General features: G+C 51.0%; 1 protein-coding gene across 1 annotated transcript; it reads left to right on the forward strand.

Moving 5' to 3' along the window:
• Positions 1-17,783: 17,783 nt before the first annotated feature.
• On the forward strand, positions 17,784-19,333 carry LOC144140070 (uncharacterized). The gene has a single exon (XM_077672270.1). The coding sequence runs from the start codon at positions 18,044-18,046 to the stop codon at positions 19,331-19,333; it is 1,290 nt and encodes a 429-aa protein (XP_077528396.1). The 5' UTR covers positions 17,784-18,043.
• The last annotated feature ends 7,705 nt before the right edge of the window (positions 19,334-27,038 follow it).

Below are 27,038 nucleotides of genomic sequence, written 5' to 3' on the forward strand. Positions count from 1 at the left end.
AGGCAAAGAGAAGCGAAGGAAAACCAAAACACTGCATGACCACCTATCAGCCACGCAGCGCTAATCCCGCAAACGCCGCGGAGAAGCGGCGGCAGGCGGCGCAGCGATCGCGAATCTCGAGGCGTATAGAAAACTGAATAGTGTGACAAAAAAAGACGTTTACCCGTTGCCACGCATAGATGACTCTCTGGACAGGCTTCGGGGGGCTAAGTACTTTTCGTCTATGGACTTGCGAAACGGCTACTGGCAGATAGAGGTTGACGAGAGAGACTGAGAGAAAACCGCATTCGTCACGCCGGACGGTCTCTATGAATTTAAGGTACTTCCATTCGGTCTCTGTTCCGCCCCAGCCACATTCCAAAGAATGATAGACTCCGTACTTAGCGGCTTGAAGTGGCAAACTTGTCTTGTGTACTTAGACGACGTTGTTGTGTTTTCGACCACATTTGAAGAGCACCTCAGCAGGCTCAGGCAAGTACTGGAGGCAGTGCGCTCAGCTGGTCTGTCACTGAAACCGGAAGGAAAAGTGTCACTTTGGTTTCACCGAGCTCAAGTTTCTGGGACACGTCGTCAGTGCGGAGGGAGTTCGACCTGACCCTGAAAAGAAGGCCGCCGTTGCCTGTTTTCCCGCCCCTCAGGATAAAAAAGGTGTAAGGCGCTTCCTTGGGCTCTGCGCCTACTACCGTCGATTCATTGAAGGCTTTTCCAGGATTGCTGAGCCCTTTACGTGGCTGCCCAAGGAAGACGTCCAGTCTGTCTGGCACGCAAATTAACAGAAAGCCTTCGACGAGTTGCGCCAGCGCTTGAAGTCACCTCCTGTGCTCGCGCATTTCGACGAGGATGCGGAAACAGAACTCCCTACGGATGCCAGCAACATCGGACTAGGGGCCGTGCTTGTCCAGCGGCAAGAAGGTGCCGAAAGAGTGATCGCCTACGCCAGCCGCACCCTTTCACGTTCCGAGACGAATTACTCGACGACCGAAAAGGAGTGCCTAGCGGTAGTGTGGGCCATTACCAAATTCCGCCATTATCTGTATGGCAGACAGTTTAAAGTGATCACTGATCATCACTCCCTTTGTTGGTTAACCAACCTGAGGGACCCATCGGGCCGTCTTGCGCGTTGGAGTCTACGGCTGCAGGAATTCGACTTACGGATTGTTCACAAGTCAGGCCGGAAACACAACGACCCTGACAGCCTGTCCCGTGCCCCTATCGAAACAACCCGTGAAAACGCTGAAGAGGACACTGTCTTCCTCGGTTCCATAAGTTCATCAGATATGACGACAAGGCAACGAGCTGATCCAGACCTTAGAGTAATTATCGACCACTTGGAGGGACGAAGTTCTGTTGTACCACGTAGCCTTGCGCGAGGGTTACCTTCGTACTGTCTTCGGAGCGGTGTCCTCTACAAGAAGAACAGGGACACTAGAGGGCAGCTGTACCTCCTCGTCGTGCAACTGGATCTTCGGGACGAAATTCTTTTTGTGTGCCATAATGAACCCACGTCTGGCCACTTGGGATTTGCACGAACCCTCGCTAGAGTTCACCAGAGTTATTACTGGCCTAAACTAGCTTCTAGCGTGAAACGCTACGTGAGAATATGTCGGGAGTGTCAACGCCGCAAGACGCCACCGTTCAAGCCAGCCGGTTTTCTGCACCCGATAACACCCCCCCCAATACCATTCGAGCAAGTCGGCTTAGACCTCCTAGGACCTTTCCCTCTCTCGTCATCGGGCAATAGGTGGATTGTGGTGGCAACCGATTACCTGACACGTTACGCGGAGACAAAAGCGTTACCTAGAGGCACAGCCTCCGAAGTTGCCAGTTTCTTTCTACATGAAATTGTGCTACGACACGGCACCCCATCCGTGGTCATCACGGACAGGGGAACAGCCTTTACGGCGCAACTCATGCAAGACACCCTCAGACTGAGCGGCACCTCACATCGCAAGACGACGGCTTACCACCCTCAGACCAACGGGTTAACTAAAACACTGAATAAGACAATAGCCGACATGCTTTCCATGTTCGTAGATGTCCAGCACAAGGCATGGGATGAAGTACTACCGTACATCACATTCCCCTATAATACCGCTATCCAAGAGACAACCCGGTTCACCCCTTTCCGTCTCGTCTATGGCCGTGATGCTCGAATGGTGCTAGACGCGATGTTGCCTTGGGAAATCGACGACGAAGTAATTCTAGAAGCCGAGCTTTTCAGCCAGCGCGCTGAGGACGCCCGCCAGCTGGCTCGATTTCACATTCATAGACAGCAGACGACTGATGCAGCACGTTACAACTTACGTCGAAGAGAGGAGAAGTACAACCCGGGAGATCATGTTTGGGTGTGGACTCCGATCCGCCTTCCGGGCATGTGCGAGAAGTTGCTCCACCGCTACTTTGGACCATACAGAGTGCTACGGCGTATCACCGACGTGAACTACGAGGTCATCCCAGATGGAACTGTGCAGACCCGACGCCAGCAACGAGCTCATATAGTTCATGTGGTACGGATGAAGCCGTACTTTGCGCGGTAATACGGCTCCGTCATTAGTGTTATCCAGTTCTTTGTTTGTTTTTTTATTAGGGACAAACAAAGACTGAATGTGGCCCCGACTGTGTTTTGCGCGTGTAATAAGGAATTTGTGCGTTAGTTCTACGAATTAACTTTTATATTCTTTTCTTTTCGTTAGCGTAGCGTTTTTGTTTAATTTCTGTCACGTGCTCCCTCACGTTTGGTCTTTATGATATAGCATGCTCGGTCTATGATTTGAAAGGCGTCGAGACGATGCCTCTTTGAGGAGGGGAGTAATGCCGCATGCTTTCGGAGATGTCGCAAAGTGGGCCGCGTTGCACGCGCAAGAACCGGCTGCAACCGGCAGCGCAAACTCGGCACCGGGAGCGCGAGTTTGTCTGTGTTCGCCAACGGAGGCGCGAGCGCATCTGCACTGCGAGGGGGGATCACGCGCAAGAGATCACGCCACGAACGCAGGCAGTCGTTCTCGGAGATCGAACGAGACGCAAGGACCTTTGCTCGTTTCCTCTCTTCTTGTTCGGGCACGAGTTCGCCCTAAATAAAAGTTCTTTCTTTACCGTTGATTCCTATCCTACGTGACAATGTATATATATATATATATATATATATATATGCAATTTAAGCAGAGACAGAGACACACGAGAAAGGCATTAACAATAAAAGTTTACTGACGTTTCTGGAAGCGGACTTTCTTTCTTTAGAGTAACTCAGAAGAAAGGAAGTCCTCTTCCTGAAACGTCTGTAAACTTTTATTTTTAATGTCTTTCTCGTGTGTCTGTGTCTCTACTTACTTGTATAAATAAATAAATATATATGGAATCCTTTGACCCCTAAGAACGAGACGAGCGTCAAGGTAGGAGAGAAGCGACCGTCAAGGTCTGCATTTAATGGAACGTCGAGCGGTAAGGTGAACAAAAAGAAGCAATGCGTGCGCTCGTGAAGCGCGATTCATAATGATGATGATGCTAGTCAAAGGAGACTGACCTCAGTTTGTAAAGATGGCTCGCAGCCGAAGGCCAATGGCTGCGGATGGCGATGGAGCTGTGTATCAACGCTTCAGAAGATTCTACATCTTCCCGGCCACCGAAATTAGGAGGTCAGTCTGCTTCCAAAGGGTAAAGGCGATGGACGGGCCGCCTTGTCACGAGTCCACTTGGAAGGCGAATGGTGCACGAGCGCACCTTTTGATCGCGACCTGGCTGAATCTGTTCGATGCGATCGAGGCTCCAAAGAAGTCTGGGCTTGTTGTGGTCTTCGAGCAGAACAACTGTCCCGGGCTTTATACGATCTGCTGACCCATTACGTGTCTTGCTTTGAAAACGTAGTTCATTCAGGTATTCCTTTTTCCAGCGCATCCAGAATTCATGCAGCATCCGCTCCCTTTCCTCCCACATTCTCTTCAGGCTCGTCGAAGTCGACTCGCTAATTAAATCATCCGTTGGAGGTAGCGCAGTGAGCCTTCTTCCGACGAGAAAGCACGGTGGTGATAGAGGGGTAGGCTCTGATATACCGCTAAACACGAAAGTCAAAGGGCGGGAGTTGATGATCGCCTCAACCTCAGTGATGGCCGTGGAGAGTTCTGCGGCGTCAACTACTCGTCGTCCCAGTATTTTCTTCAACGTCGACTAGATGGAGCTCACCAGCCTTTTATAAAAACTACCCCACCATGGAGCTCCCTCCACGATGAATTTCCAGGAAATGGATGACGCTGCGAAGTACGCTTGTACGTCGAAGTCCCTTATCGTTCTCCGTAAGGTGCCACGTTCTCTCGGTGTCCTCTTCAGAGTTCGTGCGTTGTCTGTGTATACCGTCTTGCATAACCCACGACGCGATACAAAATGACGGAGGGCTCTAACAACACTGTCAGAACTCATGTCAGAGCCCAATCCGAGATGAGCAGCTGTTTTGGTGGCGCACGAGAAAATGACAATATAGGCACGGCTCGCCGAGGAGTCAGTCTTCAGAAAAAGTGGTCCTTCGACATCTATCCCGCACGTGAGAAACGGATAACGCTGTCTCGAGGAAGTGGTACCTCCTCTTGTTTGAACGCTCTTGCTTGAAACCGCTTGCAGGTAGTACACTTGTTGAGCATTTTCTTCACAAGTTCCGACCTCTGAGGATCCAGTACTTCTATCGAAGCTGAACTAGTGTGCCGCGTAAACCAGCGTGTCAAAGTCTTAAACGTGCGTGTCGGACCAGCAGCTTCGCATAATCAGTGTCGTAAGGGATCAGGACAGCGTTCTTGACGTCAGCGTTCTTGACAGCGTTCTTGACGCGCTAAATAGCGCGCCGGTCAAGAAACAAACGGAAGGGCAGTCCCTTCCTAATGCAACTTACTTCGTTACGAAATGCGGAACCCTATACAGTCCGGATGCAGTTATCCTCAGCCTTCTGAATTTCGTCGCTAGTCAAGGGCCCAACAATCCCATCTTCATTCGTCAGGTTGTGAATGTATCGATACAGCCAGGCGACTACCCGATGTAGTCGTAGCAGTGAGCTGAATCTGCCTATGTCTATTGAATTTGAGCTGGATATCTGAAGTGTGAGGGTTTGTGGCTCTGCCTTTTCCGTTGCTGCTTCTGGTTGCACGTCAAAACCAGTCGGTTCTAAGGGCGAGTGATAAGAAGAAGAAATCCATGCAGGTCCTTCCCACCATGACCTGGATTGTATCAGCGACCGCGCTCCTATTCCTCTTGTTAGGAGGTCGGCCGGGTTCTCGGTTCCTGGGCAGTAATGTCACTGAGTGGCTGTGGAGAGTCTTCTGATTTCTTTTACCACATTCCTTACGAACGTCTTCCACGTAGCAGCTTCCTTGCGAACCCAACATACGGTGATCAACGAGTCCGTCCAAAGGTGTCTCAGCGATGTTCAGGTCTATGTTTTCCTTGATGTAGCGGCTCATCCGTGCAGCCAGGGATGCAGCTGTCACTTCTAGCTTAGCTAGCGTCACTTCCTTTATCGGCGCGACTCGGTTTTTCGCCAATAGCAATCACGTACACTTCAAGTCGTCGTCAAATTCCACGCATAAGTAAGCTGCTAACCCGTAGGCCCGAGGACTTGCATCCGAGAATATCTGCAAGTTCGCTTTCGTAATGTATCCACACATGCCATTACCCAGGAAGCGTGGAACTGCAAGTCCACTGAATGCCCACAAATCTTCGCACCATTGCTCTGAAACACGAAGTAGACCTTGCGGAAGCTCATCGTCCCAACCAAGGTTTCGCTTCCACAGGTCTTGAAATAGGATCTTCGCTGTGACAACGAACGGGATTAGAAATCCAAGAGGGTCGAAAATTTGGGCAATGGCTCCAAGAGTAAGCCGTTTTGTCGTTGCGCTGTCGTGTGGTTTCAAGGTCGCCTGAAGGTTGAATCCAAAACAGTCTTTCTCTGTATCGCATCGTAAACCGAACACCTTCGGTTCTTTAGGAGATGGCAGGGGATTCGCTGTTTGTTCCTGGGAAGAGCCATTTTGAAATACTGCAGCTACGGTAGGATCATTCGTAATCCACTTTCTGATGTTCATGGAAGCAGCATTGAAGATCTCCAAGGTCTCTTCATACGGGAATTATTTTGCTTCCACTTACGAGTGAGCTCCAAAAACGAAGTCGTCTATGTACATAGATCTCATGAGAAGCCCCGTTGTGCGGAGGTAGCGACTTTGATGCAACCCAAAATGATGTCGTAACGTTGCCATAAAAAATGGACTTGAAGTTACAGCAAACGGCAACCTCGACATCCTCCGAACTTGTCGATGTGGAAGCGGTTGACCGAGCTGTGGGCAGCTTTCAAACCAAAGAAAGCGTAGGGAGTCGCGGTCTTGTTCCTTCAAGGTGATGTGAAGGAAGGCCTTTTCAACGTCAGCAGTCATGCCAATCTTGAATTGCCGGAAACTCAAAACGAGAGCGACAATGTCCGAGTTTAGATTTGGTCCGACTTCCAAGTTGTCATTCAACGACCCGACTTCTCTGGCGTGTGAATATGCATCAATGAGAGCTTCCTCATCAAATGACTGAGCCGTCGTTCCGCTACCTCGAAGTTGTCAGGTAGATCGACTTCCTGCTTCCAAGGAAGAGCAACTTTGTATCTGCCGTCTACGAGTCGTATGTTTTTCTCGAAGTCTTCTAAGACTTGATCTTGAGTTGAGCTGTTTGTCGGATCTTTTATGCCAATGGTCGCTAGTTCCCAGAATTGTTTGAGGGCGGACGTGATATCAGACGGGCTCGCTTGCAAAACCACGACAATCTTGCAGTGTACTATTTTTGTTGGAGTCGGAACAGGCCCTTGAAGTGTCCAGCCCAGTCATGTCTCAACGGCTTTTATGCAAGGTCCAACTGTTTTGATGTTCCCTATCACGATGTCCCAATAGATGTCAGAACCGATCAGAATCGCTATGCCCTTGTCACGTTCGGCCCTTGGCACCGCTGTCGTGTCGATGGAGTGCGACTGTAAGGCCTTTATGATTCGCTCGTCGGGAACTGGAATCATCTGGTTGCAAATGGACTTCACCTCCAGTGCTTCCACGCTGAGTGTTGTTTTTCCGGCAGGGTCATGTAAGCGTACTTGATCTCTTCTGAGAGTTTCGCTCATTTCTTTTCCTCCGAAGACCCCTACAGTCAATATTTCTTCTTCGATGAATTCGCACCCCAGCTTCCTAGAGAGTTCTGTAGTGATGAAGCTACGCTGGCTTCCCCTATCTAAGAGAACTCTGCACCTTTCAGTACTACAGGAGCCAGAAGCCTAGATGCTCAGCGTTTGAAGTAGTACCACGCTGCCTGCTTGTCCAGAGAGGAGTTGTATGGGGGCTGAAGCAACTTTTCCCTTTTCATGATTATCCATGTCTGTGTAGCACATGGAGAGAACGTGGCGTCGTTTGCAACGCGGGCAAGAAATTCGATTCCGGCAGTATCGGGCAATGTGTCCTGGACTCGAACAGCGGAAGCAACGTCCGTGTTTTGTGAGGAGTGATTTCTGTTGCCCCATTGAGATACTCTTATCCGAACAAGATCCTGTATCGTGCGGTCCGGAGCAAAAGAGGCACTTCTCCGTCTCGTTACTAACCCCATACAGTGCCGCTGCAGAAGGTCGGTGCTCAAAACGTCCTGTCGCGGATTGTTGTTCTTACTTGCAGTCGTCTTAAAATTTTTTCTCTGAGATGGGTTCGGAATGATGACCTCGAGGCACTCCAGTTCATGTTCAAAAAAGTCCATCAGGGCGTCAAAGCTTTTCTTGTGGTCTGTCGATTGTTCATGCTGCGTCTCGGATGTTAAGGCAGCAGGTGACTTCTTGTAATGCTGATAGTACCTCAGGACCATGTCTTGAGGAAGCGTCCTTAGAAGTATCTGACGTAGCATGGAGCAATGTCTCCGGGTTTGTTCCTAAGGCTTTCAAGCTTCTGCAGTGTATCTGCACGTCGTCGTACAGCTTCCGTAGTTGAGTTACGTCAGCTGAGGACGAAACAGGTGAAACATCAATCAGCGCTTGCAGGTGGTCTTGCGCAATCCGGGACTGGTCGCCGAACCGGTTCAGGAGTATTTCCATTGCGTCGTTGTAGCACTGCTCTGTCATGGAAAGCCCAGTTATTGCTGAAGCGGCCGAACCGGTGACTAGGTTGGTCAAATAACAAAATTCTTCCGTTGCTCGCAGTTAATTGCTGTCTACGGCCGCTCAAACTGACTCCAGAATCTAGTCCAATTTTGTCGGTCTCCGTCAATCTTCGTGACTTCTATTGTTGGTAGCTTTGGTCTAGGGGTTGCGGGCTCGCTATGGGGTGATCTCGTCCCAGGAGACAATACGAGAGACTCACCAGCCTGCTGGTCTCGGGATTTGTAGCGAAGCTCAGCCATTATCTTCACCACCTTGTCACTAAACAATGTCGTGTTTGAAGTCTCTTTGGGAACCATTTCGTCCGCTATGTCCCCCAAAATGTCCTCGTCCAGCTTCAGGATGGGTCGATACATGGCCTTGATCCTCTCCAAGGATACCACAGCGTCCATCGTCGTGGTCAGAGTGCCACTTCGGAAACCGACTTCTATCTCGATCAAGGCGGCTGAAAGCTTGTCTCGAAGGGCCGCTCATCGCTGCAGCTTCCTCTCGATCGAAGTCATCCTTGGTCCTTGGAGGTAGGTCTGCCGGTCTCTCAAGCAGAAGCCGTCAAAGAAAAGCTGTCGGTCCTGCTTGTCGGTGTCGGCCTTGCAGCCGCGAGTCCCGGGTCGTTTCAGCACCAAGTTGTGGGATCCGTCGACCCCCAAGGACGAGACTCGAGCGTCAAGGTATGAGAGAAGCGACCGTCAAGGTCTGCATTTAATGGAACGTCGAGCGGTAAGGTTAACGAAAAGAAGCAATGTTGCGCTCGTGAAGCGCGATCCATGATGATGATGATTCCAGTCAAAGGAGACTGGCCTCAGTGTGTAAAGATGGTTTGCAGCCGAAGGCCAATGGCTGTCGATGGCGACGGAGCTGTGTATCAACGCTTCAGAAGATTCTACAATATATATATTGATTTATATATATATATATATCAAGGTTGCAGTCGTCATTGCCAGTGCTATTCGGCTGTTTTTCGAAATATTTAATAGGGCCGAATGACGTGTGCTTGTCACGTTTCTTTTTGATTCATTGATAAATAAGCGAAAATATAAGTCGAGAAAAAATCCGCCGTTTTCCGGGAGCGGGAAAACGGCGGAAAACGGCCGTCCCGCTCCCGGAAAACGGCGGATTTTTTCTCGACTTATATTTTCGCTTATTTATCAATGAATCAAAAAGAAACGTGACAAGCACACGTCATTCGGCCCTATTAAATATTTCGAAAAACAGCCGAATAGCACTGGCAATGACGACTGCAACCTTGATATGTATCTTACCGAGTCCCTCGTCCCGTATCTCTCTGTTCTGCTATATATATATATATATATATATATATATATATATATATATATATATATATTTATATATATATACACATATACAGAAATAAAATGCCGGCAGTCTACAATGCCAAAGACGGCATAGGGGAATGGTTAGACTATTCGGTACATTATTTTTTTTAATTACGTGAGAAAGAAATAAAAGAAAAACGCCTTTCGATTAGATCTCGAATGCCTTACCAATTCGGCTATCTGGGTAAGGCATTCGAGATCTAATCGAAAGGCGTGGGTTTGGTCCCCACTGTGGGCGCGTGTTTTTCTTTCTTTCTCACGTAATTATTTTAAAAAATAATGTAACGTCACTAACGCTAAAAAATAGTCTAACGATTCCCCTATGCCTTCTTTGGCGTTGTAGACTGCCGGCATTTCTTTCTGTATGTTCTAACGAGCCCCTCATTTCCAAACCCTATATATACATTTCCGGTGTCAACTAAGGCTTGCACACAAATTCCTTCCACTTCCACAGATAAAACATTTGACGGGCGCTCTGGAGGACTTTCAGTCAGTCCAAACGATGCAGTTTTCCCTCCACAAACTGCAGCGCCTAGTTTTCCGGTTGGGGGTCAGGGTCACGAGACACGGGGCGAATGGGCGACACAAAACGACGGGGAGGCGTGGGTGAACGACGTCGCGAGTCACGACCACTGCGCCAACGGTCCATTGAATCTTGAGGGGACGGAGAGCGCTGTCCAGGAGAGTAGGCAGGTCTTTGAAGGGTGTAGTTGAAGCGGACGTCATGTTCGTAAGGTGCGTAGCATCTCCGTTTATCTTGCAGACGTCGTCGGCAGAAACGCGCGATATGGGCTCGAATGCCGCAGTAGAATCAAACCGGGCGTTCGTTGGAACCAACGGCGAAGCGTGGCCGCCAGTTTGAATAAGTACTCTGCACGGAACGTCGGGGCGAGATGGCTGCTAACTGGCCGAGCATGGTCGGAGATGACGGAAGGTCCACTGGCACAACGGGTGGTCGTTGCAGTGCGTCCGCGTAAGAAGCACCGATGGGAGCAACTGGATGACAGTTGCGAGGACTGCCAGTCATTGACGCCAACTCTTTTTTGATGACTTGTCGCAAATCAGTTGCTGGCTGGGAGTAGCGGTCACCGTGAGCACAGGCGTTGAGGGAGCTTTGTTGCTGGAGCTCCTCGCGGATGATGCTGCGTATCAAAGCTCGCAACTCTGGCTCTCGCGGAAGACGAGCGAGTCCCGTAGCCGGCTGTAGGCGGATCGCATGAAGTTGGTCAAAGCGCTGACACGCGGCCCTGATGTCATTTACGCTTGATGGATTTTGCAGCGCGAGGGCGTTAAAGGCAAAATCAGCGATTCCCTTAAGGACGTGCTTGACTTTGTCGCCTTCCGACATATCTGGGCTAACACGACGGCAAAGAGCGAGGACATCCTCGATATACAACGCGTACGTTTCATCGGGATGCTGCCTGCGGGTTTCAAGTGCCTTCTTTGCTACATCCACGCGGGCGGACGAAACGCCGAAAGCCTTGCGAAGCTCTTCGGTGAATGTAGCCCAATCAGTCAACCTGTCCTTGTTATTCAAATACCATGTCTCGGCAACTTTGGTCAGGTGAAATCCGACATTTTGAAGCTTAAAGCCGTCGTCCCACCTGTTAAACTGGCTGACCCTGTTGTATTGTTCCAGCCAATCTTCGACGTCGTCACCACGAAGGCCACGGAAGAACGGGGGTTCGCGCTGGTGGCAGGTCACCAGGAATGGCGGTGAGGCAGAAGCGGGTGCATTCGGGGCGCTCTCTCGCTCCATCGGAGGGCTTCGCGCCGACAAAAGGCGGCCGGAACGGAGCTCCAGGGGTGTAGCTGGACTAGGTAGAGGCCGGGAGAAAGCGCAACCTCCACCACTTGTAAGGAGACAGGACGCTTCTCTCAGGAAGGCAGCAGATCGAGCTGTTCCACCTTTACTCGTCGGATCGAGACACCACAACTCAGACACTCATGATGATGATCATGTACAGATGACGATTATAATGGTTATGTACAGGTGAGAGATTGGCCACAGCGGTGGACGGTGAATAGGCATGGTCTACGACAGTTCCACGAGTCTACGAGTACACGAGTAAGCGCTCACATATATATATATATATATATATATATATATATATATATATATATATATATATATATATATATATATATATATATATATATATATATATATATATATATATATTGTAGCGAAGACGACGGCGGGACATTCCCTGACAGCGCCATTGTCGTGCATTATCGTGGATCATCATCACTGCCGGGCTTTTGGCACACCTCATCTATCATCATCAGAAGGAGCTTGTGAAGAAGAGGTTCAGGTGGCTCGGCATCACCCCTTGTCTACTGACTGCTTCCTCGGTGTTCCTGAGCACCAATAAACCCCTTAACAGTTTGGTGGAGAGTGCGGAGTCCTTGTCCCCACACTGGAACTTCGCAGTCGGACCATCCCTACGGCCATGCCTGACCCGCCCGTGGTTCCTCCGGCCCAAACCATCATCTGTTCTGGCGCGACCCGGCAATGAGATCCTGCCAAGTTCAGCGGAGCGGAAGACCAGGATGTCGAGGACTGGTTGTCGGCGTACGAACGCGTGAGCACGTACAACAGGTGGGATGATGTGATGAAATTCAACAACGTGGGCTTCTACTTAACTTTGCTCGCCGAGACGTGGTTTAATAACAATGTCGCGGGCATAGACACCTGGTCCGAGTTCAAGATGCGCTTCTTGAGAGCTTTTGGCCGTCCCGCCGTGCGCAATCTGCTCGCAGAGCAAAGCTTGCGCACCCGTGCGCAGAAAACTGGTGAAACGTTTACCAGTTACATCGAGGACGTTCTGGACCTATGCAGGCGTGTCTATCCATCCATGGCCGAAGCTGATAAATTCAAGCACGACATGAAAGGTGTAGACAACGATGCCTTTCAGATGCTCTTGGCGAGGGACCCACGTTGAGTTGCTGACGTAGTAAACCTCTGCCAGTTTCGACGAGCTTCGGCGTCAGCGAAGCCTCACGCGGCGGCCTTCAGCTCCTGACGACATTTTAGCAAGTTTGATTGGTCACCCCGAAAGCCCTTCCTTGTTGTCGCGCATAAAGGAACTTGTCCGTGAGGAAGTCGCTCGTCAGCTTTCTCTGATGCCTTGCGTTACCGAGACTCCGTCCCCTGTTGTGCCGACACTCAGGAGGGTGATTCAGGAGCAAGTAGCTGAAGCCCTGCCGCGTACTGCCGTTATGGATCCTCATCACATGACTGCGTTAACCGCGCCGATGTCGTATGCAGAAACTGCCGCCCGGTCGTCCCCGGCGCCGATTCTGACGTGGGCTGACACCATGGGAGTCCCTCCACGTCAGGCCGCACCATCTTATAAGCGCCCGGTACCACCGATGGACCCATTTTCCCCAGTTCGGCCTCCTGCCCAGCTTAACAATGGCTGGCGAACGTGGGACAACCGCCCAATTTGTTTCCTTTGCCGTTATGCCGGGCATGTCGCGAAATATTGCCGCCGCATACCGCCAGCCACTGCTGTTATCCGACCGCCGACTTATGGTTTGTCCAACAGGCCGCCAGTCCCCCACGACGTCTCCGATGGATATCACATCAGTCCCTCACCTGCTGACCACCGCGCTTCTGGGAATCGTCGCTCGTCATCTCCGCGTCGCCGCTCTATTTCTCCGATGCGTCGACGGCAACCCGCTTCCGAAGAGGAAAACTAGCAACCGCAGTTCCTGAGGTAAGAACTGCGTTACGGTCGAACTCTTCAAGGCCTCGTTTTTCTCCCCTGAACGTTATCGACGTATTAGTAGAAGGCAGACCAACACAGGCGTTAGTCGATACAGGCGCTGCTGTGTCAGTGATTAGTGAAGACTTGTCGGATGATCAGAAAAGTGATGACGCCATTGGGTGGCTTCTCGCTGCGTACTGCGAGCGCGCAACACATTCAAGCATTGGCGGCGTGCACAGCTCGTGTCACCATCCAAGGCCTCTTGTACATAATCGAACTTATAGTGCTGCCTTCGTGTTCCCATTACGTTATTCTGGGCTGGGACTTCCTCGCTCGCCACAATGCCGTAATTGACTGTGCGCGTGCGGAGGTTGAGTTTACTTCACAGTGTGACATGTACAGTGACAAGTTAACGCCGCTAAACTTGTCGTCAGCGAGGACACTACCATTCCGCCGCAGTGCTCTGTTTCCGTGCTTCTGGGCTGTGCCTCTTATACTGACGCCACCGTGCTCTTTACGCCATCTGTGCTCTTCAACCGCCGCAGGCGTCTTCCGCTGCCGTCCGCTCTCTTATCGACCCACGCTGGTGCTAGCCGCATGCTGGTTACAAATTTGTACTTCCATCCGTTATCTTTGCTGCAAGGTGAAACGCTCGGCTGGATTGAACCTGTCGATCATAATGCCGTAGTTGACGTGCCCGATGATCCACCTCACCTTGATATTCTGGAGTTGAGCCCAGTGTCAGCAGAAGACGCATCTAACTCCGACGTATTTAGTAAGGCCATCGACAAGGACCTCGCCCCAACTCAACGAGCTAAGCTGCTGGCACTTCTTCAACGATTTCGGTCGTCTTTTGACTGCGTGAAAGCCTCGCTCAGCCGAACATCAGCAGTGGAACACAACATAGACACTGGCTCGCACCCACCGCTACGACAACGACCCTATCGTGTTTCTCCGAAAGAGCGTCGCATTATTGATGTCCACGTGGATGACATGCTCCAACGCGACGTTATTAGGCCCTCAAACAGTCCCTGGGCGTCACCAGTCGTTCTAGTGACGAAGAAGGATGGATCTATACGCTTTTGCGTCGACTATCGCCGCCTCAACAAGATCACCAGGAAGGACGTCTACCCCCTACCGCGTATTGATGACGCACATGACTGCCTACAGGGAGCTGAATACTTCTCGTCGCTTGATTTGCGTTCGGGATACTGGCAGGTGCCTATGGCAGAGGCTGATCGCGCAAAGACGGCATTTATAACACCCGACGGACTCTACGAGTTTAACGTCATGCCGTTCGGCCTTTGCAATGCACCTGCCACGTTCGACCGCATGATTGACAACATTTTGCGCGGACTAAAATGGAAGATATGTCTCTGCTATTTGGACGACGTCGTAATTTTTTCCCCATATTTCGACACCCATTTACGGCGCCTGGAGCAAGTTCTGACCTGTCTTGCCGGCGCAAAGCTACAACTAAACCTAAAGAAATGCCACTTTGCTGCACGGCAGTTAACCATACTGGGTCACGTTGTCTCGAAGCACGGTGTTCTGCCCGACGCGTCTAAGCTCAAGGCTGTTGCTGAGTTCCCCAAGCCGACCTCTATGAAGCCACTGCGAAGCTTCCTAGGCCTTTGCTCCTACTTTCGATGATTCGTCCGCAACTTTGCCACCGTTGTTGCGCCATTGACGCAGCTACTCAGTAATGCTTCCACCGATCTCTCTTCGTGGACCCCTGAATGTGAAAAGGCATTCGTGACGTTGCGGCGACTTCTTACGTCACCTCCTATTCTCCGACATTTTGACCCTGACGCGCCTACGGAGGTCCACACTGATGCCAGCGGGGTCGGCCTTGGCGCTGTACTGGCCCAGCGAAAGTCAGGCTTTGATGAATACGTCGTTGCCTACGCCAGCCGCACCCTTACCCGAGCCGAATCCAACTATTCCGTGACGGAGGAGGAGTGCTTGGCCATTGTTTGGGCGCTGGACAAGTTCCGGCCCTATTTGTACGGTCGCCCTTTCGACGTAGTCACAGACCACCACGCACTTTGTTGGCTGTCCACACTGAAAAATCCGTCAGGGCGGCTCGCACGGTGAGCTCTGCGGCTCCAGGAGTACGACATAAGGGTTGTATATCGATCCGGCCGCAAACACTCCGATGCGGATGCCCTCTCCCGTTCTCCAATGTCAGTGTCCCACGACTCCGCGTGCCTCCGGGCTGACCATGCTGACATGTCACCACTTTCTTTCTCCGACATCCGAACAGAGCAGCGAAAAGACCCCTGGGTTGTTTCCCCCATCTCTTTGCTTTCTGGCACGTCACCCGCTCACGGATCTCGGGCTCTGCGCAGGCAAGCTTCGCACTTCACGATTCGCGACGAGTTGCTGTATCGCCGCAAGTACGACAACGAAGGACGGAAGTGGCTGCTTGTCATTCCTCGTCATCTGCGCATCGACATTTGTGACACTCTTCATGCCGATCCCACCTGTGGCCATGCAGGGGTGCCAAAACATACCAGCGTATCCGCCTGCGCTATTATTGGTGAGGCATGTATAACTTTGTGCGCAAGTACATCCGATCATGTGCTACCTGTCAACGCCGCAAGTCACCGCCGTCACGTTCTATTGGTCCGCTGCAGCCCCTTCCTTGCCCGGCGAAACCATTTGACCGTGTAGGCATTGACCTGTACGGGCCTTTGCCCTACACAGCCGCCGGGAATCGATGGGTCATTGTTGCGGTCGACCATCTCACGCGCTACGCTGAAACCGCTGCACTACCCACCGCCACAGCGCGAGACGTCGCCTCCTTTCTATTACGTCGCTTCATATTGCGCCACGGAGCGCCTCGAGAACTCCAAGTGACCGAGGACGCGTCTTCTTATCGGATGTTGTCGCGAAGCTCCTCACTGAGTGCCGTATTATCCACCGCACCACAACTGCGTACCACCCACAGACTAATGGCCTCACTGAGTGTTTTAATCGAACTCTTGGTGACATGCTGTCCATGTACGTCTCCTCCGACCACGATGACTGGGACCTTGTGCTCCCCTATGTGACGTACGCATACCATACGGCCATACAGGCTACAACCGGCTTCTCCCCTTTCTACCTACTCTACGGACGAGAACCATCGTGCACTCTCGACACCGTGCTTCCTTATCGTCCGGATGTCTCGGAGTGCACCCCAGCATCAGAAGCCGCCAAACACGCGGAAGAGTGCCGACAACTTGCGAAAACCTTCACAGCTGAAGACCAGTGGCGGCAAAAATCTCGCCACGACGACACAGCTGTGGCACCGACTTATTCGCCGGGGTCATTGGTTTGGCTATGGATTCCCTCGACCACCTCGGGATTGTCTACGACGTTTCTCGCCAAGTATCATGGCCCCTACCGCACCTTGGAGCGTACGTCACCCGTCAACTACATCGTTGAGCCTATGGCCCTCTCTACGGACCTCCGCCGCCGTGGCCGTGAGACTGTCCACGTGCAGCGCTTAAAACCTTACCATGAGCCTCTGGTTTCGTCTCCTCCGTAATTCGCCGCCAGGATGGCGTCTTCTTCCACGGGGGGAAATTGTAGCGAAGACGACGGGACATTCCCTGATGCGCCATTGTCGTGCATTATCGTGGATCATCATCACTGCCGTGCTTTTGGCACACCTCATCTATCATCATCAGAAGGAGCTTGTGAAGAAGAGGTTCAGGTGGCTCAGCATCACCCCTTGTCTACTGACTGCTTCCTCGGTGTTCCTGAGAGGGGAGAGGGTTCAACGCTGGTCGACCACTCTCGACATGTCGTAGACACTCGAGTCACGGCCCGGGGGTTACAAAGAAGGTCCCCTTAACCCCCAGTAGTCCAAGTGGCGCTGGCTACTCCCCCAAGCACAGGAAACAAAAATAACTTAACATAAATACCTCAGAAAGTGGAGGGGAAAATATCTCAGCCGGTAGTGTACTGGTCACCGCACCAGACTGGTATTCGGGAGGTCGTGGGTTGGGATGCCACCTGGCGGGCATTTTTTTCTCCACTTTCTTTCATTCGTTCCAATTCTTTATTTGTTTCAATGACCTACCCAATCCTCCACTTTGCTTTCCGAGGTTTTCTTGACTGTCAACCCTTATTTCTGTCCTATATCAACGAGCCCCTCATTTCCTATACTGATTCGCTACATCCATAGCGAGGGGCTCTGTTCTGGCAGTCTTGGTGCCATAGGGAGCCTAAAGGGTATCCGCGCTGTTCGAACACTCTCGACATAACGTAGACACTCGAGTCACGGCCCGCGGGTTAAAAAGAAGGTCCCCTTCACCCCGAGTAGTCCGAGTGGCGTTGGCTACCACCACCAAGCGCAGGAAACAAAAATACCCTAACATAAATACCCCAGAAAGTGGAGGGGAAAATGGGACCTGTTTTCTGGAGGTCGTGGGTTCGGATCCCACCTGGAGGGCATCTTTTCCCCACTAAAGTTATTTATCTGTTTCAATTATCTACCACATCCTCCCCTTTGCTTTCCGAGGTTTTCTTGACTACCAACCCTTATTTCTGTCTTATTTCAACGAGCCCCTCATTTCCTAAACTGATTCCCTATATATATATATATTGTAATGAAGAGAAGTGAAAGGACTAACGGACCTCGATCGTCCAATCCCTGTTCGGGTATGTGCCGGAAGCATCAAGCTGGCATCATCTCTGTGCGTCCTTGTGGTCAGATCAGCGATCCCCTATCCGGTTCACCTGGAACAGACTGCGCTGCTTCCCGCCTCTCGCTTTTACTGCTTGTTAGCCATTAAACCGCCTTTCAAGTGGTGGAGGAGCTGGGTACGAGGTGAACCAACCTGGAGCTTCGCAACCACACCGTACCAATGCCCGTCAACCCCGTCGACGTAGGCCAACAGCCACCATCGCCGGTGCCAACGGTCATCTGTGCCGGCACCATCCGTCAGCGTGACCCGCCCTTTTTCACCGGCAAAGGTAATTATGATGCCGAGGATTGGTTGTCCACATTCGAGCGAGTGAGCGTCTACAACAAGTGGGATGACCAAGCTAAGCTGAGCAATGTCGAGTATTACCTTAGGGAAGTGGCTGAGGTCTGGTTTCGGAACAACGGCAGGACCATCAAAACGTGGGGCGAATTCAAAACCCTCTTCGCAGAGGCGTTCGACAGGCCAGAGGTGCGGAAACTGCACGCTGAACAGTGTCTTCGCGTTCGCGCGCAGCAGCCCGGCGAGAATTTCACAAGTTATATCGAAGACGTTGTGGATCTCTGCAGGCGTATCAACATGGATATGTCTGAGCAAGAAAAGATTCGGCACATACTGAAAGGAATTGAAGACGACGCGTTTCAGATGTTGATGTCCAAAGACCCAAAGACCGTGGCTGAGATAATTAAGCTCTGCCAAAGCTATGATGAGCTGCGGCGGCAGAGGAGTTTTGTTCGACAGTCGCTCGGGACGGGCGCAGAGCTGTCAAGTTTATCCTTCAGTTCTGAACAAGCATCGCTTGAGATGAGGATTAAGGACTTCGTCCGGGAAGAGGTCGCTCGGCAACTTTCGCTGGTACCTTTTGTAGAGCAGCCTGCACCAAGTTTGCCTCAAGCTGTTCAGCGCACCGTCAGGGAGCAGGTCGCCGAAGCCCTATCACCTGCACACCAGTCAACTACACCCGCTGCCCCGCTGACTGTTCCAACCATGGCTACCATAGCACCGCCAGTGACCGCTCCGTTGACGTACGCCGAATGCGCGGCAAGGGCTGCCCCGCCACTTGTCCACTCCTTTGTCCCCTCGTTTGGACCCTACATGCCAGCGCCTGTGACGTTCACTCCTCAGCCAGTCTCCCAGTTCCGCCGTCCCGCGCCATTGGCTGTACAGCAGACGAATCCGTGGCGCACTCAGGACAACCGACCTATATGCTTTTCCTGTCGTCTCCCAGGACATGTAGCACGTTACTGTCGCCGTGCAATGCAGCAGGTTGAAGCATCTCATAGCCCAGTGTATGTTTCCCGCCAAGCTCCCCGTCGCGCACCTGCGGGACCGCCGTCACCATCCTTTCAATCCGACCATCAGACGTTCGCGAGTCACCGATCGTCTTCTCCTCGTCGCCGCTCCATCTCTCCTATGCGTCGTCAGTCAGCGCCTCATGACGCGGGAAACTAATTCCCGCAGTTCCGGAGGCACGAACTGCGTACGTAGCAAAATGTCAAAGTCCTCGTGTATCTCCGAAAAATGTCGTCGACGTAGTTGTTGAAGGAGTTCCTATTCTTGCTCTTGTCGATACTGGTGCCGCGATTTCTGTTATGAGTGTGAAACTATGCCGCTATCTGAAAAAAGTTATGACGCCACTGTCGGGACTTTCGCTTCGAACTGCAAGTGCTGAACATGTGTCACCACTGGCTGCGTGCACTGCTCGAGTAGTGATCCAAGACACTGTCTACACCATCGAATTCGTTGTTTTGTCTTCATGTTCCCATGACGTTATTCTTGGATGGGACTTCTTGTCAAGCCATAACGCAGTAATTGACTGTGCCAAGGCTGAGATTGAACTTATTTCCCAGAACGATCCGCCGCTGTCTGAGCATTTGTTTGGTGAATGGAAGATTACCGTGAACGAAGACGTCGATATCCCGCCGCTAAGTTCCGTAATGGTTGACCTTGCTAGTGCGCCCGTACCCGATGGACCTGTCCTATTCACACCAGGCGACCTTTTTGTTCGCCGGAAGGAGTTGCCACTCCCATTCGCCGTTCTTACAGTGCAAGGTGGGCGTACGAGAATGTTTATCTCCAATCAAACCCACTGTTCTGTCAGCCTGCTCCATGGAGAGTCAATTGGCCATGTTGAAGCTATGCGCTCCATCAGCCGCTTCGACGTTTGCGATGATCCCGCTGCGCTTTCGCTCACTGCCCTGGACTCGTCCATTTCTACCGACGCTTCACTGTCCGCCGACGTGTTCAAGAAGTCCCTGGACGCCGATTTGGATCCCACACAGCGCACGCAGCTTCTCGCCCTTCTTAACAAGTTCCGTTCTTCCTTTGACTGTGCACAAGCTCTGTTGGGTAAAACGTCAACAGTCACCCATCACATCGACACAGGCGATCATGCTCCCTTGCGACAACGACCCTACCGTGTGTCGGGGCCGGAACGTGGTGTTATTAGTGAGCACGTGGATGACATGCTACAGCGCGGCGTCATTCGGCCGTCCCAAAGCCCATGGTCGTCGCCCGTGGTCCTCGTGACAAAAAAGGATGGGTCTTTGCGCTTCTGTGTTGACTACCGCCGCCTAAACAAAATTACCCGCAAGGACGTTTATCCGCTCCCTCGCATCGACGACGCTCTCGATTGTTTACACGGTGCAGAATTCTTCTCGTCCCTTGATTTGCGCTCGGGCTACTGGCAAGTGCCGGTTGCGGAATCGGACCGCCCCAAGACCGCATTTGTTACCCCGGACGGTTTATATGAATTTAACGTCATGCCATTTGGCTTATGTAACGCACCTGCCACATTCGAGAGAATGATGGATAACATCTTGCGTGGTCTCAAGTGGCATATATGCCTTTGTTACTTAGATGACGTCGTCGTATTCTCTCCCGATTTTGACACACACCTAACTCGTCTCCACCAGATCCTGGCGTGTCTCACCGCTGCCGGCCTCCAACTAAACTTAAAGAAGTGTCGTTTTGGTGCGCGCAAGTTGACTATTCTAGGCCACGTTGTTTCAAAAGATGGTGTGTCGCCTGATCCCGATAAGCTACGTGCTGTCGCCAACTTTCCGAAGCCGACTTCCTTGAAAACCCTCCGGAGCTTCATCGGGCTCTGTTCCTATTTCCGACGCTTCGTCAGAAATTTCGCTACCATCGTTTCCCCCCTAACAAGACTGCTGAACGGTGATAACGCTCTTTCTGCGTGGTCCCCGGATTGTGATGAAGCATTTTCTTCCTTGCGACGCCTGTTAATCTCACCACCTATCCTCCGGCATTACGACCCAGCAGCTCCTACGGAGGTGCACACTGACGCCAGTGGCGTCGGTCTCGGTGCAGTGCTTGCCCAACGGAAGCCCAACTACGACGAATACGTTGTAGCGTATGCAAGTCGAACTCTCACCAAGGCCGAGCGAAATTATTCCGTGACCGAAAAGGAATGCTTGGCCATAGTGTGGGCGCTCACCAAATTCCGCCCCTATTATTATGGCCGCCCCTTTGCAGTTGTCACCGACCACCACGCATTGTGCTGGCTGTCGTCTCTCAAAGACCCCATGGGACGACTTGCTCGTTGGGCCCTCCGTCTACAAGAATTCGACATTCGTGTTATGTATCGATCCGGCCGCAAGCATTCTGACGCCGACGCCCTCTCTCGCTCCCCGGTGTCCGCTGATACGGCACACCTCAGCACAACGGACACTACCTTGTCGTCGCTGACTCTCTCAGACATGGCTTCCCAGCAGAAAGAAGATCCATGGATCGCTACTATCGTCAACTTCCTGTCTTCACCGTCGACCCTTCCTCAGCCTAGGGCCCTGCGTCGCCAGGCTGCTCACTTTGCCATTCGCGACAACCTCCTCTACCGCCGCAACTACATGCCGGACGGCCGCAAGTGGATCCTTGTGGTTCCACGGAATCTCCGCGCGGAGGTGTGTGCCGCTTACCACAATGATCCGCAGAGTGCTCACGCGGGACTCTTGAAGACCTATACCCGACTTCGTCAAAGGTACTACTGGCGTGGTATGTACAGCTTTGTGCGAAGATTTGTTCGTGCCTGTACTGATTGTCAACGACGTAAGTCGCCTGTCCCCAAGCCAGCCGGCCCGCTGCAGCCCCTGCCGCGCCCCGTTCGTCCATATGAGCGCGTTGGCATTGATCTTCACGGCCCACTGCCATACTCTTCTTCTGGTAACCGGTGGATAATTGTGGCAGTAGATTACCTAACCCGCTATGCCGAAACAGCAGCGCTTCCCGCTTCCACGGCACGTGAGGTTGGTGCATTCATTCTGCACTCCCTCGTCCTACGCCACGGTGCACCACGGGAACTCCTAAGCGATAGGGGGCGTGTATTCCTCTCTCAGGCCATCGAAGCGCTCCTCGCAGAATGCAAAATTGTGCACCGCACCACATCCGCCTACCATCCCCAAACCAATGGACTGGCAGAAAGATTCAACCGCACGCTTGGGGACATGATCGCAAAGTATGTCGCGCCCGACCATTCGAACTGGGACTCAGTGCTACCGTTCGTAACGTTCGCTTACAACACGGCCGTGCAGACCACTACAGGTTTTTCACCTTTCTTTTTGTTATACGGACGGGAGCCATCGTGTACAATGGATACCATCCTTCCCTACAGCCCTGATCCGTCAGAATGCCATCTCCTTTCTGACGCAACGCGCCATGCAGAAGAGTGCCGCCTGCTCGCACGTTCGTTTACATCGAACGACCAAGCTCAACAGAAGCACCGTCATGACCAGGAGCACTCATCGACTTCTTACAGTGCTGGCGATCTCGTTTGGCTGTGGATACCGTCTCCCACTCCTGGTCTCTCCTCAAAGCTCCTTTCTAAATATCATGGCCCCTACCGTGTCATCGATTCTTCCTCCCCCGTTAACTACGTTGTAGAACCACTGAAGCCAACGGAAGACCTTCGCCGTCGCGGCCGCGAAACTGTCCACGTCTCTCGCCTAAAGCCCTATTACGATCCCCTTGTGCTGCACTCACCGTAGGTCGCCAGGGTGGCTCTCTCTTCGGCGGAGGGTGATTGTAATGAAGAGAAGTGAAAGGACTAACGGACCTCGATCGTCCAATCCCTGTTCGGGTATGTGCCGGAAGCATCAAGCTGGCATCATCTCTGTGCGTCCTTGTGGTCAGATCAGCGATCCCCTATCCGGTTCACCTGGAACAGACTGCGCTGCTTCCCGCCTCTCGCTTTTACTGCTTGTTAGCCATTAAACCGCCTTTCAATATATATATATATATATATAGATAGATATATATATATATATATATAAGGGTTGGCAGTCAAGAAAACCTCGGAAAGCAAAGGGGAAGGTTGTGGTGGGTCATAGAAAGAGATGAAGAATTTTTTGAGTCGAAAAGAAAGACCGGTATTCTGGAGGTCGTGGGTTCGGATCCCACCCGGCGGGCATTTTTTCACCGCTTTCTTTTCGACTCAAAAAATTCTTCATCTCTTTCTATGACCCACCACAACCTCCCCATTTGCTTTCCGAGGTTTTCTTGACTGCCAACCCTTATTTTCTGTCTTATTTCACGGAGCCCCTCATTTCCCATTTTCTGATATATATATATATATATATATATATATATATATATATATATATATATATATATATATATATATATATATATATATATATATATATATATATATATATATATATATATATATATATATATTGTGAGCACCAGCAGAATCTACAGTCCTGGGACAATCTACTGTGCTGGGACAATCACCGTGCTCCGATGGAATACCCTATCGTCATCGCTTCATCTTCATCATCTCGGCTTCTGGCATCACCATCACCGCCTCCTGACGGGGTCTTCCTGGGTCCTCGGCTCTCAGAATAAACCGCTCTCCTTCACGAGTCCTCGACTCTCTCAATATATATATATATATATATATATATATATATATATATACATGTGTGTGTGCGTGTGTTTGTGTGCGTGTGGTTTGTGTGCTTGTGGGTGTGTGAATGTGTGTGTGCGTGTGTATGTGCTTGTGTGCGTGTGTGTTCGTGTGCGTGTGTTTATGAGCGTGTGTGTGCGTGTGTGTGTGCGAGTGTGCGTGTGTGTGTGTGTGTGCGTGTTTGAAATTCTCAAAAAACAATTTCAAGTTTAAATATAATCATAATTACAGCTACCCTCTTGCAAAAGTGTCCTTAAAAGAGTAGTGACACGAAATTTTTATGTTACGTTTTTTTCGCTGCTATGTGTGCCTGCCAGCCCACTAATCATAGAATGACAGATTAGACGGTCGAGCGCAGCGTAAACATTCATTTACGGCGTCGTTTATTCGTGCCAGTTTCGGTTTCGACAAAAAAACGCCGAGCGGCCGCCATGACAGCATGTATCACATGGCGTCACCATTCTTGCCGTATCGCTGCCTCTCTGGAAGCGCACGCGAGCGAGCGCACGCGCGCGCCCAGACCGGCCGAGGTCTTCGCTGTCCCCACAGGCCCGGGCAGCATGACGTCAGTCCCAAACCCATGACGTGTACACACGCCCGAGCAGCGCGCGCCAACCACAGCCAGCGCGTCGGCTTCGTCACGGGAGCCCCGACGTCGGCAGTTTGGGGCACCTAGCAGATGATGTCACGTCGGCCCGCTCTGGGCTTTCTCGTGCGGGTGAAGATTAAAATGGATTTTAAATAGGTTTCGCTGAACTGTTGCTGCTGAAACTTGCTGAGAGATATCTCCTGATAAAAAGGAAGCGTTTTACATAGTTATCTCAGCTTTGAAATTTCGTGTCAGTACTCCTTTAAACTCTCATATGACAGCACACTTTACCTGTGGCCTGCTAAGGAGGCAGGAGAAGGTTTATTCTCCCTTTAACACCCATACTGTTGTATTCTACAAGCTTCTGATACGACCGAGAAAAATCTAACTGAAGCTCCACAGTAATTTCGCGAGCATCATGCATGCTTTGTTCCACGAGATCGACTCTAGGTCAAAACTACCTCAAACAATCTGCAGCATTCGCTGACATTCACACCCTAACCTGTGCTTGCCACGTGTGATTTTGTCAATTTCTCTCTCTTGACATCTCAAAAAACCCGTCGCGTGAAAAAACAGTTGCCTAACTTAACAAAGAACTTCTGCAAATTAAAATATACAGTGCTCAAACAATAAAAATTATATAAGTCAAGTTTCAGCCCTGGCGGTAATCATTGTTCTTAAACTTGTCTCAAAACATAATTTTCTTTGGGGGTCTGAGATTAAACACCGCGCATTTCATGTCTTCTTGCATTGATTCCCCAGTTGTTTTGCTGTGCGCGCCCGAAGCCAAAGGCGTAACGTTCTCTGGTCTACTTCAAAGCACGATTGTATGTATAATTTTATGCAGAGCACTGCCTTCCCAAGCGTAACACCCGAATTCCCTAAGCCTTTGAAAATTGCTAGCACTACGCATTTGTCCTACCCCCAGAGAGATCTATAATGCAGTCAGTGCTTTCTTTTCTTAGAAATTTAGACGCTCTTCTTATATGCTCAATTTATATTTTTTGTTCTTTGTGAATGTTCCTCAACACTTGTAATCCTTGAATGGGAGTATTTCGACCGTGCTTGATTGACAGCGCGTCAGTAGCAAAAAGCTTTCTTTGCTTCAATACCAGTGTAATTGATGTGGCGCATTCTTCACAGGCTTTAACGTAATATACGAAAGCATTTCATACTTCATAGGTTAAAAATACCAGGCAGGAGCCAATATATGGCGCAGAAAACGGCTGACTATTCGCTTACAAAGTGTCCGTGGGATGACACGCTGAATAAAAGACGCCTCAAAGAATAAAAGCAGGGGAAAGAATGTCCTGTGGGGCGCGAAATCTATCAGGAAAGCTCCTGCAGAGAAAGCAACGTAAAACGAAAATCCGGTAAGCTTGGCTCCCATAATCGGACTATGGCTCCTGAATGCGACCACAGCACGCACCACTTCTCCGCGGCGATCCATGGCTCTAGCTTATTAAGGTGACTCAAGTGAATAATTTCTGGCTTTAATAACCTGCAACCTGTGTTAGAGAATAGAGGCATGTACTGAGGTTTACATGAGTTACCTGGGGATGCTAAAAACTGATAAAGCAACTAGGCGAGTAGTGAGTACACTCTAATTACTCTTGTTGGGCGTGAGAAAGCGGTAATGTGCCAGCTTGGCACGTGTCGCTGCAGCAACTCGAGGCATCACGTCACAACACATTATATGAGCGCGCTGCCTCATACGCGTCATCCAAAGTTGACCCCCATCCCGAATCCAACTCTAGCATCCTGGGAGGCAAGTCTGGCTGACCCCAGCGCTGCGACACCGCTCCTGCTGACGTCCAGAGCGGAGAAAGCCATGGCCACAGCTTCCCAAGACGGTGCCCTGGACTAAGGGTGATCAGGAAAATAAAGTTTACTTCCTTCCTTCCTTCCTACGCGTCAACCGTTCTTCAAATACTAATGTGGAAGCACCTTAGGACCTCGCTTTGTCCGTGGCTTAGCGTCCATGTACACAGTGTTGCGCATGCGCGAGGAGCACTGGATTGGATTATACTGGTTTGGATTAGATTTGTATTGGTTTGGATTGAAATGGAGTAGATTGGATTGGATTTGATTGAATTGAATTGTATCGGATTGGCTTAGATTGAAATTGTAGATACTGTACACACGTTTTTTCACTCGTTTACATGCGCGAGTCGGCAATGCCACGGATGATTTACGGTGACAACGTTCCCCAGTGCTTCGCGCACTCGTCATGATTCACTTCATGGAGATACGTGAATTTTTTATTTCGGCGGTTCCTACAGCGATTTCACTCTTAACACTCTACCAGCACCTGCAAAACGGGGTCTCTCACGCAATCCTGTGCCCAGGAGCATTGGGAACGCCGGAACGCAGCGGAGAGACCCAACACGTCATGTTCGTTCAGCAATTGAAGACTAACGCTTTCGTATTCACTATATTGTCAAATCTCTTCAGGTGTCCCAAAACCTCACATTTTGCTGCACGCGTACCTGCTATTTCCAAATATTGGTCGGTTGCGTATCATGCTTTCTTCTGGTCAAATGTCCTGGAAAAACAATAGTCTTATGCCGACGCTGCCCCGTAAATGCCTCTCCTCTCTTACCCGCCCACCTCTCGCCAACATCGCCGCCCGCCTCGTTCCGCCA

Source organism: Haemaphysalis longicornis, unplaced genomic scaffold, assembly GCF_048455015.1.
Source record: "Haemaphysalis longicornis isolate Haplotype H1 unplaced genomic scaffold, Haemaphysalis longicornis Haplotype H1 scaffold_5, whole genome shotgun sequence".
NCBI lineage: Eukaryota > Metazoa > Arthropoda > Arachnida > Ixodida > Ixodidae > Haemaphysalis > Haemaphysalis longicornis.